The following is a 22027-nucleotide window of genomic DNA, read 5'->3' as shown; positions in this document are numbered from 1 at the left end:
TTCTTAAAGTATAAAAAGAGCACAAGTGAAATAACAAATATATATATTTACATGCATGTACATAGTGTAATCTTTAATCTAATTGATGATAAAATTAATTAACTTAGGAATGGTTAATGCTCTCAATATTGTACTTAAAGGTCATGTTGATAACATTTTTATGCAGACAAATCATTTTACAAGTTTGGCGGATGCTAAATGATTGTTTTGGACGGTTGGACGCTGTTGGTATCAGGTGGTATCTTTGTTGCGTCAGCATCAAGAGTCTTGGAGTATGTGGGGATAAACATCTAAAAATGGCTGATTTGTAACAGTAGGCGCTCAGCATACTGTACTGCCTAATGTTAGCCAGGTAGCGTTAGCGACTTAAGCTAGTGCAACAAACAAACCGCCTGAGGGGGCAGATGATTCGAACAACAGCGGTGTTGTAACTTGCAGGAAGGGGGAGATGGAAGGCTACATTTAGTCGCTGAATGTGATCAATAACACCTTTAAGTACAGTACTTGAGTAAATGTACTTTATTTTAGTTACATTCTATCACTGATGCTACTGAATGATCATAGCAATATTATAGGAATACTACAGGCACAGTGAGTCTACGATCTTCATGCACATTGCTCCTTGTCACTTCATCACGATGACACTACTAGAAAGTGTTTAGGCAACAATATAGCATACGATATGGCATCTATAGTATATAATACGGTATTATAGATGCAAGGAAAAAACTGAGAGAAGAGGAAGGGTTGAGAGAAAAAAGGGCACAATTACAAATCAATCTGCTATTTAAACGGCACGGACAGCACCATGGATTATCAATACACAGCACAGTCGGGCTCCTGATATTTCAGAGTTTCAGGGCCAGAGATTCTAACTTGCACAAACCTCAAGGGATATAGGATCAATGAGTCAGGCAGAATAGACTAATATATTCAACTAAACAACCCCTCTGCTCCAGCACTCTATCTGCTACTAGTGGATAGAGAGGGGGCATGACAGGTTTACAAGGAGGATTCATTTTGGTCATTGTTGCTAACAAGGTTGATGGCATCTCCCTCAAATCGTCTAATGCTATTTAACATCAGAATAAAAGAAAATGTCCAACAAAAAAGCCTGAAAGCAACTCGTTTCTCTACTTGGACCGAAACCAAACAGCTGCATAGGTAATATCGTGGACATTTCGGATAATCTAATGAGTTGTTGTAATGTAAATGGATGGCTAGTAGCACCAATCCCACTGATAATCAACACCCCGGTCTGCAGCACAGAGCGGTTTTCTGTCCCTTTCATCCCAATTTACACTCCACACATTGTCGCCCTGTCTGTGCTCTGTTTTATCACATAAACCAGAAGAGCCAGAAGACAGGAACAAGTGCTTTCAAAATGTCCAGACTGGAGAAGCACACCTGTTGTGATGAGCTGAACTCGAGCGTCACACGAGCATGTACCAGAGAAATCCTCCGTGGCTCCAGAGCTCCGGAGAGAACACCCCCCACTAACAACTGGAAGACAGCTCTCAATGGCCTTGATTAACCATTTATGTTCATTCCCTCAGAAGTAACACACTTCCGCACTTTCGTCCCTCACTTGAGTTGCTTTTCTGGTCCTAATGATCGCATGCAGAGAAGTAGAGAAACAGAAGTTGGTTTGTGAGGAGAGGAAGAGCTTCTGCTGAGGAAAACAATGACACGAGAGAAAGTGGGGAAATTATGTTAAAAATGATGTGCGTAGGATTTAGGGGAATTTAGGAGGATCTAATGGCAGAAATGGAATATAGTATTTATAATTATGTTTTTAATTAATGCCTGAATGACCTGCTAGATGCAAGTAAATCCTACAAACTGGACTTTAACACTTTAAGTGTTGTAATGTTTGTAAAAGAGTGGATTTTAAAGGGGGCTGTGTGTAACAATCTGAAGCACTTTACATGTATTTATCACTTTTTGATTTGGCATGTAAGGGCGAATTGCAACGTGACATGAAAAATGAGACCTTCCACATCTCTCTCAGTTGTCTACACAAGCCTGTGGATAATTTGCTTGAGTTGGTTTATGCTGCTGGACTGTGGATTTCTTTGTGAAGGTCTTGGGCTGGGTTTTCTTCGACAGTTGAAAAGGATGTGACTTTATGCACCTTCTCAAGTGCCTCGTCTCAGTGCCGCTCTCCGCTAACAGCAGAACCCCTTTAAGAAGACAAACTTGCAACCTACATGATGTAGCTGATCACAAAATGTGATATAACTAGTTTCAGCAGTCTGCACGATGTTATCTTCTAAATTCAAGTGGCAGAACACACATATGAAGAAAAAACAAGTCAACAACTAAAATACAAAAAAATTGAAATGGTCAGGAGAATGTGTTATGACATGGCTGCTGGTCATTTTCAATTGTTTTGGAAGTATCCTAATATTCATTTTTACTGGCTAGACTTTATGTCAGAGATCAGATATTTAATTTCAGTGTTATGTATTTGCCAACAGGGTCAATAAAGCAAGAAAGATATTTATTACACATACTACTAGCAGGTAGGGAAAAAAGCAATAACCCCGAAAAATCTAGGTACAGAGTCTCCAACAATCTCTGATTGGAAAGAAATAGTTTGGGAATTTTATATAATGGAACGAAAAGCTAGAGATCTTATTTGAAGGGATTTCTTTACTTCATATTAATTTTGCTTTGAGAACCGTTTTATTTTCTCTGCACTAAGGGAATGAGAATGGACAATCATAAACATACCTGCAGGACCTGCAGACCTTGTTACTGCAATGTAACCCAGCATCTTTCACTTCCTGTTTTACATGATGTCATACATTTTACCTTTCCTTTGATGAGCCTCTCTACTGTGCCCTCAGCCATTTTTTCTGTTTTTGCCACAAAAAAGAAGGTAAGAAAAAAAAAAGGTGGCATTAAAACACGCACCCTGGCACAATTTCTCTTGTGGTCGAGTCGTAATTCTTCATTAAAACCAGATTATGCTTCGACTGTTGACAGAGGATATTCAGACTAATGAGCACACAGAGACACTCGGGCCATGTTTGATCTTAAGCTATAAAACAGGAGGGCCTGACATGCTCTGCCTGGAAACAAAGAAGTGCACACACACACACACACACACCTTTCTTGAAGTACACATCTCAGACCGCCCTACAGGCACATTTGTTCAAATAGAGCAAGAACAAAGAGAGCAGGTGGTGTTCGACCTTACACACCTGTCAAAAAACTAAAAAGAACAATAAAGTGGCTTTACAACAGACATTTTACTTTTACTTTTTTTATTCTTGCTTTATTAAAAGAAATTATTCATTTTTTCAACAGCAGCATTAACTCAGACTGAGGTGTTGCTCTCACTGCACAGTTTTAATAAGAAAATTAGAAATGTTAATTCTTTGCAGAGTGTGCAAATGACACATAGTACAATCAACAGATACTTTCTCTTTAAAGGCATATTCATGCACGGAGCTTCTCCCTGCTGGAAGTAGATCTACATTGCATTTATTTATAGATCTTATCTATAAATCATGAGAACCTGGCTTAGGCAATAATGAGAGTAGTATTTTTTCTTTCATTCAAAAGATCCAAACCTACTCTCGTGGCAGAGATGGAGACGAGGAGCGTAACGACGGCTGGGGAGAAGAGCCATTCCACATTTAATGAAAATACTAGAAATGAGGAGGTCCTGTCTTTTGCTCATCATTATTTCACGCCTCCTTTGGGGCAGACAAAAGTCCCATCTCAGCCTCCCAGCAAACCAACCAGTGTCTCTGGTGCAAGTGTGTGCACAGCTGAGACTGGCTAATTAAATGAGGACGCTTACTAACCATGAGGAACATTACCCTCCGTGTCACCAGGCAGCACGCTCGACTTGCAGAAAGGTACGAGAGTTCCTGTTTGATGTGATCTTTGTGCTGACTCTGGAAGGAGATCGAGAGGGATGTGCGGAGCAGCGGATTTCTTTTTGTCTCAGGGCAGATTCAGGCAGCAGTCTCATTTGCTGTAATGGTGCCCTGCTCCTGTGTACGTGGCTCTCCTCTTGTGCAGGCTATGCCACGAGCACCTCCGAGTATGAACAACAAATCAGGCCATCTAACAGCAGGTCACTTTCCTGCCGCAACTCTGACACACACCAGCAGCCCCGGGAGCTCCTTACCCAATTTACCCTGCTTGGACACAAAAACTGTGGCATGCTACAGTGAAATTGCTCTTTAGCTTTTTGAGGAAAACAACAGTACAGGACCGAGGTGCAAACTCCGTATAACTCAGCAGAACAGAATTGGAGAGAAAATGACGGGAAGAAGCAGAAAAATAACAACAATAATGCTGAGCCTTCAAATAAATGGAAATAAGCAACCAAGTGGTGAAAAGCACCGATTTGATTTGGGATTCGTTGCTTTGATAACATCTACGTGGCACACTGTGTACACAGCTGCTTCTGGCCAATAGGAGAGTGGCCTGAGAGGCCAGGGCCGTGAAAGGCCGGTTCACAATGAAGGATCACTTCAAAGCAACTTGTAAACAATAGCGAGCCCATTTCAATCAGCCCTGCACGTACATAATCAGCTAAAAATAAACACGTCCTCCTCCATCTCAGGCGTCATTCACCAAACGCTTGCAGTCCACGGGCCAGCCGGTGAATTCTCACATCAAAATAAAATATTTATGTTGGAAAATAAATGTCAAATGAGATCTAATTTAGCATGAAGACTGGCTAAAGGTCTCGAGAGAGCATCTTATTCACAGAAGCATCATGATGGGATATCTGTAATTGTATGATGTGCCTCTAAAAGGTCACATGTAAAAGCTACTTACTTCTTCCTAAAACAATTTTCATGCCCATTCTGACCAACACCTGAAAGATCATAACAACCAGCTCTGCGTTTATCTGCTCTCACTGACAAAAATGAGATAAACAAAGAATACTCAGCTACGACAATCAGCTACAGACAGTCTGAACGGGTCAAAACAATCTACACTACACAGCAGCTAAAACTACCACCAGCTTGTACTCTCAGCCTAATGTTTACCAACCTGCTCACCTACAGCAGACAGGAGCTTAGAGAAAATAATCAGTGGGACTGAAGTAGAGGCGTCTGGCCACCTCCAGACGGGTGTAGTTGTGGAGGATCCAGTTCTGTACGGGACTGTTGTTACAGTACTCCACCGTGGGGCCATAGGTGCCGTCCTCCAGACGGCTGATGGTCAGACATGATTGGGTGATGATGTGGAGGAAGGTGTGCTTCTGCGGTGGGCCGGGAGTGAAAGGGACAGATGGTGGTGAAGGTAAGTCTGAGAGTCATCAGGTATCGTTAAATTGATCCATCTGTTGTTCACAGCCAACTTTTCCAGTTTAATAAAAGGTGATTGTCAATGACAGTAAATTTAAACAGAAAGTTGTGTTTTTAATCTAAGGTGTTCAAAGCCTTCACAGATGACCTTTAAATTAAATTGGACAATTCTGCTGCATCAACGTGACAAATGTATCAAATATTTACTGCAACAGGAAACAACAACAACATTAATCTAAAGCTACTGGATGTAACAACTAATCAAAAGGGGAAGAAAATATCAAAACATCTGAGCCAAATTTCACCTGAGACAATTACAACACCGATAAATGATAAAGATCTTTAAATGAGACAATGCTTTCTTCACCTTTTTGAAGATAAAGCCTATTTAAATTTTGTAAAACAAATGTAATATTTATCTTCTCTATTTTTGTTCTGTATGGTTGTTGACAGATATCGTGATTGTGTTTTGTTTCTGATCATTTTCGCTTTACAATTTGAAACTATAAAAAAACAAAGATTTGTTTGTTGTTGATTTGTTGGGGTCTGTACCAAACACACATGTTTTCTTACATCTGGAGAACAGGATTTGCAGGCCAGGACATCTCTGCAAATCTACAGCACTTCTGTTTGCTACACATTTTATCTTTTCAAAATATATATTTTGAATCATTGTGGAGCCCCAACACTTACTCACATTCACCAGAAGTGCCTTAAAACAAAACAAATATGGACGACTCGAGTCGTCAGCCAAAGTTCAAGGTAATGAAAGCAAGCGAGCTCTTTAATTGACTATTAGTGTCTACAACACTAACACACTTCACATGTATACCAAAGTAAAAAGTGCAGCTGAGCATGTGGAAAACTCTGAAGCTGAAACTCTTTGACTGCCGCTGTGTATGTATCCATATATTCACTGTGCAGAGTGAACACAGCTTATTTTGGGCTGAAACAGCAGAGCAGGTATTAAAGGAGGAAGTGCTGTCCGTCACAGTCGTGAATGAATACAGCAGGAATATGGAAAAGTCAGGTATTCATGTGGAAGTGAAACTGATGAGCAGATGAAATGTTAATGGTACTGTAGACGAGGACTCAGCCCTCTGTCTGTCTGTCACACTTGGGCTAAAAATAACCCCCGGCCACCGACAGCGGTGAAACCCCGATGCTGTTTACAACAGAGACCAGTCCTCTTCGTTTATGAATTATTCACTTTCTTCATATTAAGAATGCACCCAGAGAACAAAGTGTAATGACAGGATTTCTCCTTGGGTTTGTTCGCTGCTTGATGGAAAGGCCTTCAGGCTTCCTCACCTTGTCATATCTACATGTCAGAGAGAGGACATCTCAATCACTGACAGATAACACTGTATTCACTGCTCTCTTTTATAACTGTCCCCTGAATAGAAAAGATGCTTTTTGAGTTGTATAATCCATAATGTACTTTGAGTTCTGAGTCAACAGGGCTTGAAGAGAATATTTTTGTTCTCCTGCGAGATTCAAAATGTCTCTGTTTTCCATTTACGAGCCTGTAACATCTGTTTCTGCTTTTGATTGAGTACTGAAATTATAAGAATATTACAGCGTGGATAAGCAATTCTTTATCAAGTAAAATGAGAGCTGGCTGTTCAATACGCAGTTGTTGTTTTTTTGGCTGATATGATTTATTTTCATGTTGGTGCAACAAATGAATAAACTGACTCACTCACACAGTTGTATGTTGTGTCACACAACATAAAATGCCTCAGGGTTAGGTTATTTGTTTTTCATCCTCAAACACCATCACTGTTGCTTTGTTTTGATTTAGTTAGTTTTATTTTTAGCTCTGACATTTGGTTTTACAGACTGAATATCAAGTTTCAATCATGACTTGGCAGCTTATTGTTTGATTTTTAAGTGGCAGATATGGAAGATCAATGTCGACTGTAAACTAAATGTGTGCACCCCATTCATTTCAATGAGGGTAGATTAAGTAACAGACACACCTCTCCGTCTAAGGCAATACAGCTCAACAGCATCTAAAACTGCAGCCTCGAAAATGAACATAAAGTTGAATCAACACCTTTTTTACAAAAGCTGCGTATTATAACCCTCATGAAGGTAGGATTTAATACAGAACTGAGTGCATTTCTTAACTGAATGTTGTGTGATGAGAAATTAAATATGTGGATAGTCCACCTGCAGAGAGTTTAGTATTTATAACATTTCAACAGCTTATTGATAAAAGAAACAACATATAGACATGGTGAAACATTCGCTGAACATTTGCTTATATAATGCTGAAAAACTGTGTAGTATACTGTAGGTTAGAGTAGTCAAAAAGGCGTGATTTTTAAAGGCCTGACCTAAAATGAAAAACAAGTTTGTACAAAAATTTGCTAAATTTAAAGCAACATTATGTAGAAATTGGTATTTTGTGGCTGAGACAGAGACACCATTCACCCTGTATTAAGACACTGTACCATCAAAATGATTTTAAAGCTGCTATTTTAAGGTAAAAAAGTTACATAATGATGCTTTAATGTTTACTCATGTTGCTGTTGCCAAGAAAAGAAAAGCCGTACCTCGCTGTAATGTTATAGCCTTCGTATTTTTAACTTTTATTGAAATAATCTCACATTTTGTGCCTTCAGTAGGTATTGTATCGAAATGAGAAACTCCAGTATTGTCATTCAACAAAACTAATCTGAAATTATGCAGACATGTTTATAAATAATCACATATACTCTACATCTACAGAATTGTTGAATGTCAATTAATAAGCTGTTGAAATGTCACAAATACTGTTTAATCTCTCTGTAGGCGAACTCTCCAGAGAAAGTCTTCTAAACAAACTACTAATTGCATTCGGATCAGAATCCATCAAAGATTAGACTTCATTTCTCTACAAAACGGCTCCAGTTCACGTCAAGATTTAAAAGATCTATACTACTTCACAATCCACACGGTGTAACTGGACAACACAAAACTGTACGCACAGGAAACAGTGGGGCAATTTTTAGGAGCGATGACTTGGAAAGCTTACCTCTGAATCATATTCCCACTTGCCAACATACTATGTGAAAGGAGAAAACATGAGAGGAGAGACACAGCTGCTGGGTGGAAAACAGCAACTCAGCTTCTAGGCTGCTAAAAGACTGACACACAGCGCCATCTGGTGGCAGCAAACAGGTACTCCAGTCTAACACAATCCTCACTGTGCACCCAGAATTCTCCGCATGACAGACATAAACGCAATCAATCTGCATTTCTTCAAAGTCATTTTCATTTTCAGCCATTGGGAGTGAAGAACACCCACCTCCAATACCAACAATGGCCTGTTTATGAATTCATTGGCTGCTTTGTGAATCCTACCTCGGCATCGTACTCGAACATCTGATTGCCCCTCATGTGGTGACACTTGAGCATGACGACAGGTCCGTTGAGGCGGGAGACGTCCAGACAGAGGTCGTCCGTCCTAATTTCTTTATCCGCTGTGTATGAGAACACCTGGAAACAAGATGTCTCGCTCAGAAAGGACGACATTCATCATTTTGCACTCAAGAAATGTAAACTATGATTGGTTTGAAAGTCAACGGGTATGTGCATATATCTATGTTTTAATTTTACTTTGATTAACAGTGAAATGTCAAAGACGGCTTGCAGAGATATCGTCTGAAGTTAAGATGCTAACCAGCTAGCACCAGGCCTGAAAACCTCTTTTTTCACAGCTGTCCAAAGCTCCTGTGCCGGTGGTGTAAACACCAACAGTCCCCTTGTAGTCCGGCTAGCTGCACGGCTAACTGAGCTAACAGGCTAACAGTAGCTACAGTGAATTCAACAGGTTGTCAAGTTTTTCTTTCTTGTCTTAAAGGTGCAATATGTAAGAATTGACCAAATCCTGAACTTGAATTGTGTTGAAATGATGTGTTGACTTTAATTGACTTTTTCTGTCCAACCTGATTGAGCTGAAGCTTTCTAGAAAATTATTATTATTCTACATTTCTATTTGCGTCTCAAATAAAATGTTCTTAAAAATTTAGTACTACTTAGTACTTGTAGGACATTGCGTCTAGGCCATTTTAATCCAGACTCCAAATAATAAATATTTTATTGAAGTGTTTCCCCTCACCTGGTTTCCACCCATGCCGTGACAGTTGAAGAAGCCGACTTTCTCGTTCTCCTTTCTCCCCATGTTGTCCACACACTGGTTGGTCTCAACATTTCTGATCTAGAGGCAGGGATAACAATTGAAAGATTACTTGACTAATACACATGTTACATTTAACAATCATTCTGTGTCAGTTTTCACAACTTGGAACATAGTTTTGAATACAGTTAAAAACTTTGCAGATCTCGTGTTTCAGTGTTTTATGGAAGTTTACAAGGCTAACACAACAAGAACAATTGCCCTGACTGTTAAGGTGTGTTTTATTTATGCCAGGCTACAATCCATATAATGTATGCATGGCTTGACAGTTCTCCAGGCTGCATGTCCAAACAGCACAACAAATGTATTATGCTCAATGCCAAACAGAAACCAGTCAGGTCTTCATTAAAATTAAACGTATTTCTCATTAAACATTAATCATCTCTACAATACTTTTCATGCAAATGTTCAGGACTCTTCCACTTCTTTGTTGCTAAGTTTCAGTTTTAGATTCCTGGGATCCTTCACCATTACTCTCACATTTTCATACAGCTAAACAATTATTTTGTTAATGGAGTAGTTGACTGACTGAAAATTAATTGGCACCTAGTTTGAAAATCAGCTTATAGTGGTTCATGTTTTCTTTTCCTTCTATTTATGATAGTAAACTAATCTTATATTTGACAACTTGTCAGATAAAACCAGAAATTTGAAGATCAATAATGGAAACAATCATTAGTTGCAGCCTAAGTTTTACAAATGTTTTATCTGGCTTCGCTTGAGATGCTGCTGACGTCGAAGTCTGTTCACACACGAGTCACAGCTTGTTGGTGTTGTACAAGCTTTCTTTACATAAAATTTAGGTGACACACAAAACTGACAGTTACAGTTTTATCCGAGTCAACTGTGACTGGTGATTCACTTCCAAACAGAGATCATGACAAACTTATCTTTATCACCATGTCTATCTGCCCGATTCCAGCAGACTTTACAGATATAGCATTGGAGCTATGATGTCTTTCTTTCTTTATTTCTTCCTGTATTTCTGTATTTTGGTATTTCTTTCTGTCTTACCCTCTTCCATCCTTCTTTCTTTCTTTCCTTCTTGGACAAAAACTGACACTGTAATATTTTTACAAAGTACAGACATTTTCACCAGATGGCTTGAATAGCTGTATTATCCCCGTCAGTGTAAGGCTTATTTTTAGCTTGGTGTAAAACACCTTTACTATATTGTAACACATTTTATAAAATGGCCAAGACTGCTTTCTGCGATATGACCATTGTACATGCGCACACTGCAAAGTCACTGCTGAAGCGATATATTGTGCAGCTCTACTTCCTCCCTTCCTTCCTTCCTTCCTTCCTTCCTTCCTCCCTCCCTCCCTTCCTTCCTTCCTCCCTCCCTCCCTTCCTTCCTTCCTTTCATGTCTTCCTACTATATCTTTTAGATCCTTTTCACAGGAAACCCACCCACACCTACCTACACGCATGCATACTACAATTACACAATCTAAGCCGAACATTATATCCTTCATTTATTCATTTTTGTTTGTTTTTTGTTGTTTGTGTTCCCTTCTTTTGTTTTCCTCTCATCGTTCCTGGTGTTAATGCTCCTCCTGTTTTTTGTTACTCTTCTCTCATTTGTCTTGGCTTGTTTCCGGTTCTCCTTAATGGACATCTCTCATTATTTTGGACGTTTAATAGGCATAATGATTAATTGTTAATAAAAACAGTTTTAAGTTTCAGCTCTAAAATCATGTATAAAACAGATATTGTGTCACTAAATTATTTGAATCCAACTTCTACTCATTATCTTCATGTTTAAAACTGAAATGGAGAAGTGATCTGACTGCACAGCCTGAGAAACTCACATCTTCCACTAACTTTACAGTCGACTCAGCTCTCTAATGAACTGATACATTCACAGAGCTTAGAGCTGAGCTGGCTCTATATGTTGCCGAAGCAACTTATTATGCCTATCGTGCAGGAACAGAACGTTCATAATTAAGTGATATAAAACCTAATGGTTCCAGCTGTTAAAGAAAGGCTGACTGTGTGTTCTGGGGGATGAGAATCAGTCAGGAGAAAGTCTGGTTTGGAGGAAGGAAGCTGGGAGCTGGGCTGCTGCAGTGGCTGAAGAGAGAGAGAGAGAGAGAGGGCTTGTGCTGCAGTACATCAGAGCAGCACGATGAAAAGAATCCTCTCATCCTCCAGCTGTATGAATGTTGGAGGATTACAAGCTCATTTGACCATGAGTTCTTCAACTGACATTACTTTTAAATGGCCTCCGTCTATCGCTCAGACAGCATGTCAGCGCAGGCTTTACCCCGTGCTGCACTGCTGTCGACACGGAGCCGAGGGCATCAAGAGGCAAATTCAGGTCGCTTAGAAAAAAATCCTTTTTTTCTGTGTGAGGGGGAACTTTGTCACAGAGGAACTTTTATTATCTTGAAAAACAATTAACTATGAACGCCTTAGCTGCAAATTATCCTACAATTCCCACAATCCCCTTTTAATTTTCTGAAGGAGCAGCTTTGTAAGTTCCATCTCTGGCTATTAGAGTAATCATCTGATGAAATATGTCTCCGACTGGTTCAGATTTCTAGAAGAGATAGTCAATATTTTCAAAATAAAAAGCACAACTTGCTGCTTAACAATTTATAAGCCTGCCTCAGAGATTTGACTGATTCTACTTTAAATTAATTTTTGTATACATGAGCTTTACCTCACCCAGGCAGCATTCATAGCATAACTGTGTAAACATGTGACTGGGATCGATACTGAATGCACGAACATCCCTGTGTTTGTTTATCATGCACGTTCGATACCAATAGCTGGGGCTGTTTGTTTTTATCTCGTTTCGTTTAGCCTTTGCTGGGTCCTGAGATTTTCTGACTTATCTCGCAGCAATCACATCGTCTTTCTGAAAACACAACCCAGAGGCTTACAGCACAAGGACATATCTGACTGAATGCAGAAGGAGGCAGCGTATCTGTTGCATTAAGGGAGATCAGAGAAGGAGAAAGCTCATACTTCACCAAGTGAGTAGTATCTCCTTGGGATCTGTGAGTCTGGGTAGACGTTCTCTAGATACCAGGAAAAAGGTTTGCACTGCAAGGCCTCGCGGAGGGCTTTACGGGAAGAGACGTCTCCGTAGTCCACCCGCATCACGCCTGCAGATGAAATACGAGGACAGAGAGTCAGCCACATGTGTCACTTGTCAGTTAGTACTTACATTAGGACTGCACAATTTATGGAAATGTTAAACCTTAACTGAAATGCTGTAATGTTAAAAAATACCATTCCCACTAATCATGAGTCAAATCACAATCATAGTAACTTTCAAAATAATCCCAATATGATTGTTTTACCATATCCTGTAGCCCTAGTTTATATTTTTGGGTCAGTTTAATTAAAAAAATAAAAAAATAAGCAATTAGTGTATCATTAATGGCATTTGTTGTTGATCTCATATGAGATGCACTCACATCTCTGATCAAATGCAATAATGCTGTAACGAAAGGCAAAGTTAGGAGCTCGCTGAGAAAATCCTCAGATTGTTTGTGAATACGGCACCCTAATTCTGGCTGAGCTGGAATGACTTTTTGATCTGAAATGGACTGAAAGGACAGACGTGTTTTCTTGCACCACCGAAACTAAACACCAGAGGGACCCTGTATTAAAAAGACACCTGACAACCCTACCTGAATATATAGATTATGTGGGTGGTCATGGAAGGACTTTCTATGTAGTAATTCAGGATTAACCCAATTTCTACAGGAAGGGCATGTAACGAAACCCTTTATACACACATTTATACACTAATGGTCAGATATCTCCTTCAGAAATGCACAAATGCAACAATTGCTGGAGTATTGCATGCTATGATGTGCCTCACTGTAGCCAAATGGGTACTGCACGATGCATCAGCCTCAATGCAACTGAAGACTGAGGAAGGATCAGGCAGCGACTGGGCACAGACACTTACGAACACATTAGGCAGATGGTTTCTCCCCAGAGTGCCTCGTAGCATGCATGAAGATAGATCCACTGGGGTAATTCATCACGAAAGAGCGTGATTGCAATAAGGGAAAATAGAATACAATAATTTTGAAAAAGCCAGCCAACATGTAAGACTTGGAGCGTTAATTATCCATCAAACACGAGCCAGACAATGCAAACGGCACCTTCTGCAATACAAACGTCTTAGACTTGTGTGAAAGAGAAATGTTGGGTGATAAAAGCTACGAGCTGAAGGCCAATCATCCTCCTCTGGCTCTCTATTTCCCCTTCGTCTCTCCAGAGGGTCTGAGCAACACATGTTGCAGATGATGAATAGCCTCTTTGATCTTGAAATCACCAGTGCAGAGGAGGGGACGAGGTGGGAGACGCACTTTTAATGGGATCAGCGGATGCCACTCCCAAACTCCAGCCTGAGAAACACACTGTGCTCCTCGGTGCCAATAAGTGAGGTCTGGCAGCGGCGTGGCCCAGATCATTCCTCCCTAATGTCCTCGAGGAGAAGACAGTCATTGTGGGGCCACAATACGCAGAAAGAGACTCATCCATCACAATGCCCGGTTCAGTCTGCACACCTGCCCGTGCACCATCCTGCCAGACTGAGTGGAGGAGAAGGTCACAATTTGTGCCGTAAGATCGTCAGATTACGGATGATCCCTTATAGGTTTGTTGGCATCTAAAAACACTTAACCAGAGATTTCCGGGACACTGCTGTCTGCTAAAGGATAATCATATTACTAAGTCGACAGATGGAGGGGTACTCATCTCTCAATCTGCACAGTCGTATTGTTCTGGTTTGTCCATGTGCGTTTGAGCTTTGTTGGAGATCATATTTGACATATTTATAAACTCAAAAGCACCAAAAATGTGTCTGAAAGTAGGAAATAATTAATCCCAGTTTGGAAATGACAAAAGCAGCATTTGATTCCAACATAGAAGTGAAAGGGAATTTCTTAAATGAGCGAGATGAAGAGGGATGTAAGAGAATAAAGAATAAAAGAAAACTGACATCTTCCCTTTTCGTACCCATTTGTTTAAATTTAATAACAGCGGAGGAGTCTGTTCATGAGGATTGTTTTTATCTGCATTTGAACCACAGCCAGACGGTGAGCTCTGTACCTGGTGATATGATATAGAAGAAATCTTTGAAATCATCCATCCAGACTTCAGCCAGGCGCCTGTTGTTCTTGTTGATGACTTGGCCCGTTCCTCCAGGGAAGCTGTACGGGGTGGCCTTCCGGAAAACGTGGCCCACGTGAGAACATGTTACAATTTCCAACGAGCCGCCGCACTGCCAGATCTGCAGACACATTCAATGCACATTGATATAGCATGTGGCATGAAAGCAGACAAAAACAGTGTTGTAGGTTGTAGTCCTAAAAGCCAGAAACCAGTCAGCATTTCTGCACTTATGGTTCCCTTGTCTCAAAGTCAGTGGGTTATTTGATATTTGTTTTATACCAACAAACACAGTCAAATTATTCACCATTTCATGTGTTTTCTCATTCAACATCTAATTATGATAATAGTGGCTACTGTACATGTTACCTTTAAAAAGAAAGCATTCATTTATAATATAGTCCAGGAGAGCAGGCGGTTATTAACACCTGGATTTTTTTTTGGTTTTATTTTTATTTTCTTTCATGTGAAGCTGCAAATCAATCACCATGTGACTGGCAGGAAACACACTTTGATGTGAGTAATAATTAAATCCTTTGGTTTTCTTTTCACTAGAACAGTAAAAATAGATATAATCCTGACATTTTCATATCGTCCCATGCCTAGACTTGACATGTATCTTGAACAACCGCTTGTGACCAGATCTCACTTGCCTGCTCAAAACGAAATAAATGTATACCACTGGGACAAACAGACAGGTCTCTTTTACACAAAGAAATAACTAACTTCATGTATAACATCTGCTGAATTTACAAGAAAGCCCAAATGATATAGAATTTGTCACAGAGATCATTTCACAATTCAATAAAGTTTCTCCTGACTCAACAACTCACAAAATTGAGCGGTTTTATAAGGGAGTCTGGGGAATCTCTCACCCTCTTCATCTCTTTCTTTTTGTTGACTGTGTAGTTTCTGGGGCTGCTTTGACCAAATTTAAAGTTTGAGTTTTGTGTGTGCTGTAGTGTAAGATTGTGTCAATTGTTGTTATTAAATGTTATATATGTTATCATGGCCATTCTAATTAATACCAAAAAGATTCATGTCCTGCAGCATTTACTAAGACAACATTATGTAGACTGACTCCTCAGCAGCCCCCTGGGGAATCATGGGAGATGTTGTCTTCAATGTTAAACAACCACCGATGCAAATACTAATCTATCTGATGTGAGTCAGGCAGAAATGTATTAACATTTTGTTCAAGTTACGTTTAGTCTTGTTTGTCCACTTCCCTCCAAACTCTCTGACCCTCTCCTTAAAAAGTTATAACGAGCACATGAAACACTCTATTATCTTAAGTAAAATTACTGATTTCTCTGGTTTGAACATTGTTGGACACACAGAAATGTAATTGCATGTAATCACTGACGTCAATCAAGTCTCGTGACATGATAGCATCATGATGTCATCCTCCCCCCGGTCTGTTACTCACTCTAAAAGACATTTCCAGGTTCTCTCCTCCCCAGATATCCATCCCTGGATCGTAGCTTCCAATTTCTTCAAAGTATGTTTTGTCTATAGAGAACAACCCTCCTGCCATGGTGGGAGTCCTGCAGGAGACACAAACAATTAAGACATAAAGCAAACAAATCCTTTTCTCTTTGAGCGGTATTTATTAGTGTAACTCCGAGGAACATTCAGAATATAATAAAAGACCAATTTGTTTGACAATTTGAAACAAAGCCTTGGAGGGGTAATTACCTCTATCTTTTAATTCGCTCTATGTTAACGCCGGCCTTTAATTTAGGATATTGTTTGTTGCTGGGAGTGATTTGCATACGGATGACAAATTGCCAAAAAAAGAAAAAAGCCAACTGAGAGCAGAGCTTCTATTTTTTTTAATTTCCAAATTAAATGAGCTCATGCATACTTAGACTTCAACGGAGCACAAACACAACAATCAGGATGCTATTTAGGAAGTTGCTTACATCAGAGGGATACACAGAGGAAAAGGATCTATTTCTATCTGCAGATAAAAATGGCACGTCTCTTAAGAGGAGTTCTTGTGAAGACATCTAGCTATCCATGTCTTCTCTGTAGCCTGCTGCCATCACACGTAAACCCATTCTCAGCTCAGGTGAGAAACTGAGAACTAACATCTTTTAAAACTTACAAAAAAGTGTCTCTTCACCTTTTTCTGTGTAATTTGACCTCCTCTCTGTCAATTCTTAATCAAAGGACATTACACACAGTGGAAAGTCAGTCACAGATGATCTAGATTTAGCTTCAGAGGAGGAAACAAATATCTTCTCTGTGTACCTGACAGGAAGTGTTCTGTCCCCCTTGCGTCGATCCATCTCCCGCTGGGGAACAGGGTACCAGCGGAAGTTCAGCTTCCAGTTGAATCCACCGTAGGTCATATCTGAGCCTGCCATGTATTCAAACGTCTCATCGCTGATGACATCGATGATGGGGCACACCACTGCCGTCCTGAGAGACACAAAACATAAAGCGCAAGATTCAAAACTGACATCAATTATATAGAAAATGCATTATTGATATGTTGAAAAGAATATGTGACATATACAGAAAGGTTTGGTGAGGGATATTCACATGCCTGAATAATTGGAAATTATTCCTAGATTATAATTATCAGGTTATTAATTGTTTTCTCAAGCTTCTTATTATGTTCAATTTAATGTGATTATATTATTTCTAAAATGTGCTTTGTTGAAAACCAATTATAATTGTAGTTGTCTTATCTCAGTACTGTACTTAATTAAAGGTTCTGATTATGTGGCTTGTAATGAACGGCTGACAACCTGCTTCTTTCGGGGGTCACGCAGTCACACACATGTTTATTTTCCTCTGAGAACAGCTTGTTTATTCAGTTATGGGAAAAAAAATACATATTTCTGGGTTTGTATTAAGTTTATTCTCTAAAACTACATAGTGCCTCTTTACCAAGGTATTGAAAAGGTAACACTTTATAATAACCATCATAATAAATAATAAATGGTATATTTATAGGCAATTAAACTTTGGTAATAGCTGAAGTTGAATTTTGAACACATATGAGGTATCCTGATATGATTCATATCTACAGTATATACGACAGACACAAACATGATGTCGACCAGCCCTCCTGTAACAACCTGCATCATCAATCTTGTGAATTCTGTTTCCTGCACCGTCTCATCTCAGTCTGCGCTCATACTTATAGACACCAATACATCTGCAGCAGCGTTCACTAAAAGTGTAATGGCTCAATAATATAATATTCTGCGTCATATGATACTGATTTCTTCCTGAGGGATAATTAATGTGTCTGACCTCAGATAAGAGATGGATCGCAGGAGAATCATTATCAATCCATCCATCTGTTGACGTCACTCTCACAGGCAGCAGATTCGCCCTGTGTTGTTTTTCACAAGCAAGCCAAAGCTTGAAATGATAGCTTAATGCTCTGATAAATAACAGCAGCCACATAAACACTGTGTCACTTTGAAGCTGATGAAAACATCCACATCTCCATTTCGTATTTGTCCCTAAACGTGTATGTGTTGTAGCGAGTAAAACAAGTCATTTTCCTCTTTAATCTTGACTTTACCAGCATAGTTGTAGCAGAGTTAACACAAAAACAGAGCTACAGTAATTGGACCTAGTTTCCCTCCGAGGCAGCAGCAGAGGCGGACGATGCAAAATGATTATCTTCTCCTATCAGCAGCGTCAGACTCGAGCACTGTATTCATAACTGATAGTCTGCTGTCCCATCAATATTCAGACAGAGCTTTGGCTCAAACCTCCAATGATGCAACTCAAGTGTAATGTGATAACAACAGTATATTTAATGTGTGCTTCAGGACTGACACGAGATTAAAATGATCGACAGTGAGAAGCTCATTAGCAGAAACTATTCATTGTCTCATATCAGTGCCTTAAATGTCAACATTACATTTGAAACATTCAGTTTTGTGCTCCCACCTGTCTTCTTTGATGCGCGCCAGCAGGGGCTCCAGCCAGCCGATGGTACACTCGCAGTGAGCGTCCAGGAAGGTGATGACCTGGCCTTTGGTGGCGGCTGCCCCTCTCAACCTGGCTCTGATTAGACCTGAACGCTGCTCCATCCTCAGGATCCTCACCGGCACCTCCAGTGTCCTCACGTAGTTCTCCAGCTTCTTCTTCAGGAAGTCTGAAACAAAACATCAGACATTTTTCAGCAACAATGCACTTGTGGGATAAGGAGTTTTACATATAAATGAACGTCCTTTTCAGTCAAGCCTTTGCCAAATGTAAGTCACAGTCACCAGGATAAAATGTTGGCAGTTTGATCATTGAAGTCAAGCCGGTGACCGCAGTTCGAGACTACATTTCAACGTTTGTAATCGTGACTTCATTGGATGTTTTCATTGAGACATTTTCCAGCTATGTTTGTGGCCACAAACCCAGATTTTTTTAAGAAGACCTCAGGACATTAATACCTAAGCAGATATTTAAAGCCAAAACATGATCTTTTCTAACCATAACTAAGTGGTTTTCTTGCCTTAAAAGGCTTTATTTGTAAGAATAATCAAATAATGAGGCTCTGGGTTCCCCAACACATCAAAAACCGATGCTTTGGGATTATAGGGAGGGTCGGCCGCCATCCCAAAGTGTCAGTTCTTGACGAATGAGACTCAAAAATCAACTTTTCTTACAAATAGCACCTTTAACCTAACCAGATCATAAGTCTGGGTTAGTTCACAATATAAATCAGAAAACTGAATCTAAAGTTTCAACATAAAGAAATGCAATCTTTCAAAATATCTGTGGTTTGCAATAAAATGTTCAACATTTATTTTGGCGAGTGGGTTGCCAAACAAGCTCACAAAAGCTCAAAGCTTTTTGACCCACTGATCCTGGTCCAGCCTGGATAATTTCCACATTGTTCACATTGATTGCCAGCCTCGTTCAAAATGTCTGTATGTCCTGTATGCTTGACCAGAGCGAAACCTTTCTCCCTGACAGATACCTACTGCATGCCAGCTGCTTGTTAGCTCGAGTGCAGACTACCAACCTCGCTCGCTGGCATCATCGACTAGTATGATCTCCACCAGTAAGTGTCTGGGAGAGCGGTTGATGACGCTGTGAACTGTCCGCAGCAGGGTGCTCCACGCCTCGTTGTGAAACACGATGACGATGCTGGTGTTTGGTAGGTCGTCTGTATACACCTTGGTCTTACAGCTGATGGAGCAACAGGAAAGGAAAAAAAAAAAAGTGTGTCAAATTAAAGTTACACAACCAATGTTTTAATCCAAACTAAACTCAGCCATGGCTAATACCTTAATATAATATTTATATCCTAATACCTAAACCTGAAAAGATACCCAGTCTGGTTCTCTACGCTTGCAGCTCTTTATACTGTCTGAAAAGTGTCTGAGGAGAGAACCTGAGTGTGTTTTGCTGCTATCCAATGCTGCCGTCAATGCAGAAACATTGTCATATGAGATTTACTGGCGAATATCTCCAAGAAGAAAAGCAGTAAAAGTAAAACCAGTGTTGACAGCCATGTCAGCATGTCCTTGGCTTGACGAGATGTCTGTCAAACCCAAAGAGTGAGAATGTGGCAAACTTTGGACGGCGGTTGCAGCGGATGATGTTGAATAAGGAATGAGCTGCGTTACAGAAGTGGAGGAGGTGGACGTTCAGGGCAGAAGGAGGGGTGGTGGGAGGTGGCGGAGGGTGAAAGAAGCCATCGGAGCAGACAGCGCTGCTGGTGCAGTCCTGTCTATTCAAAGTGACAGCGCTGACTGACACAACTAGGCCAGGAGGCTGCCTTCAAGACAAAATGTTATTGCCCTTCGGAGGCAGCGGCTGACAATTCTGCACGGCTCTGGTAATTTTAACCACATAGCTGGTGAAATTCTGCAAAGCTAAGGTGTGTTCTGTAATGAAGCTGATGTAATATTTATGTTAAGGAGCACGGAGCCATAAAGGGCTGAAAAACTGAAGGATGTGCAGCTGAGTATTCCCCTTTCCTCCTAATATAGGTCTTCTTTTGCACTAAATGATGATAGAAAATTATCTTTATATTTGCGTCTCCACGTTGCAAAAAGTCTCGAGTTGGGGTGGTGTACAAAAATGTTGTAACGTGTGTGAAAAAAAGACATCCTGGTGGCCTATTTCTCACAATGTATGTGACTGGCAGGGCCTTCGGTGTCCCCTTAATGAAAGTGCTGAGGAGAACTCGTTCAGATGGAATATTTAAACATGAATCACTACGATAATGTCTCCACGAGAGGCGAATGCCACCGCATATCAGCAGCCTGAGATGAATGTGCTCATGTTTCAAACAAATTGCTCTTTGGGTCTTCATTAAGTGCTCAAGTGGATCTTGAGTGACAGTAAACAAAACCCTACTCCCATCCAAATGTCAGGCTTAATGTACACACTAGAGGAATTGGATGGATTCTGCTTTGAAACAGTGCCCATAATTAGCTGCGTCTTTTCACATTAGCCGAAGTTATTAATACCAATAAAATATAATGGACTCAACAAACAGTTTAAAAGTGATTTTAATCATCAGTGTCACATTGTTTTGATAGTTTAGAGCATTTAATCTGCAGAAACAGTCTCCGTCTGCAACCCTGTTGAAGCTGTTATGTCAAGATAAATAAACCCTGCTGACCCACTGAATACGTCTGTCTGAATACTGGAACAGTTTCAAGTCAATGGCGTTAAAAGTTTGCACATTAAAGGGGCACTATGTAGTTTTGAAGAAGACTGAAAAGAAAGATCTTCATTGACTGATTATGTAATGCCTACACAAACTAAATAAACAAACGGACCTTAAAAGGACAACGCAATTTCATACTGAAACACACAAACAGTGTTCTGGTGACCTTATTTTCATCTGAGAAGAGCTTGTTTATTCAGTTATGGAAGAAATATTTGTATTTTTTGTATTGTTACCTCATTAATATTGTTAATATTTAATTTCTGAGTTCAAATTACTTTTCCAAAACTACATAGTGCCCCTTAAAGGAGAGAAAATCAAAAAAATAAAGAAATAAGGAAGCCAAAATGTCAGCTTTTTGATAAAGAAAATATGGATGGATGTGTGATGGGTATTAAAGGTATGTTTGCAGGCAGACTTGCAGACTAGTGTTACATTGCTCTGTTGGAAAGTGTGAAAGTGCGCGCGCGTGCGTGCGTGAGGGTCAGTAGTGTGATTCACAGCATGCATCTGGAAGACGTCCAAGCTTACGCACCCATCCAACCTCACGTCTGGCAGACTCCTGTTCAGTGCAATCATGTCGCTGGCCATCAGATTGAACTGGTTAATCTTAAAGAGCTCCTTCATTTTCTCCTGGTCGTCCTTGGGGATGTTCACCGCCTTGCCCATCTCCCCCGGACCTTCGTGGCTCCGAGAGATCACCGCTGGAGCATAACGTGGGGAAGAAAGAATAAAGAAAAGGATATCTGATGAGACATCAAACCC

General features: G+C 40.1%; 1 protein-coding gene across 1 annotated transcript in view; it reads right to left on the bottom strand.

Annotated features, from left to right (window-relative positions):
- The window catches only part of galnt13 (polypeptide N-acetylgalactosaminyltransferase 13), a 45461-nt gene that overhangs the window by 6000 nt on the left and 17434 nt on the right, over positions 1-22027 (bottom strand). Inside the window, exons 3-11 of the mRNA XM_084361170.1 lie at positions 21798-21966; positions 19604-19770; positions 18532-18739; positions 16867-17037; positions 16040-16157; positions 14551-14731; positions 12445-12584; positions 9391-9489; positions 8634-8768 (exon numbers count right to left, since the gene is read on the bottom strand). Of these exons, the coding sequence (XP_084217296.1) occupies positions 8634-8768; positions 9391-9489; positions 12445-12584; positions 14551-14731; positions 16040-16157; positions 16867-17037; positions 18532-18739; positions 19604-19770; positions 21798-21966 (1388 nt within the window). The remainder of the gene's footprint in view (positions 1-8633; positions 8769-9390; positions 9490-12444; positions 12585-14550; positions 14732-16039; positions 16158-16866; positions 17038-18531; positions 18740-19603; positions 19771-21797; positions 21967-22027) is intronic.

This window comes from Pagrus pagrus (genome assembly GCF_965226575.1).
Source record: "Pagrus pagrus genome assembly, chromosome: 9".
Lineage (NCBI taxonomy): Eukaryota > Metazoa > Chordata > Actinopteri > Spariformes > Sparidae > Pagrus > Pagrus pagrus.
This window is presented reverse-complemented; position numbering and strand designations above follow the sequence as displayed.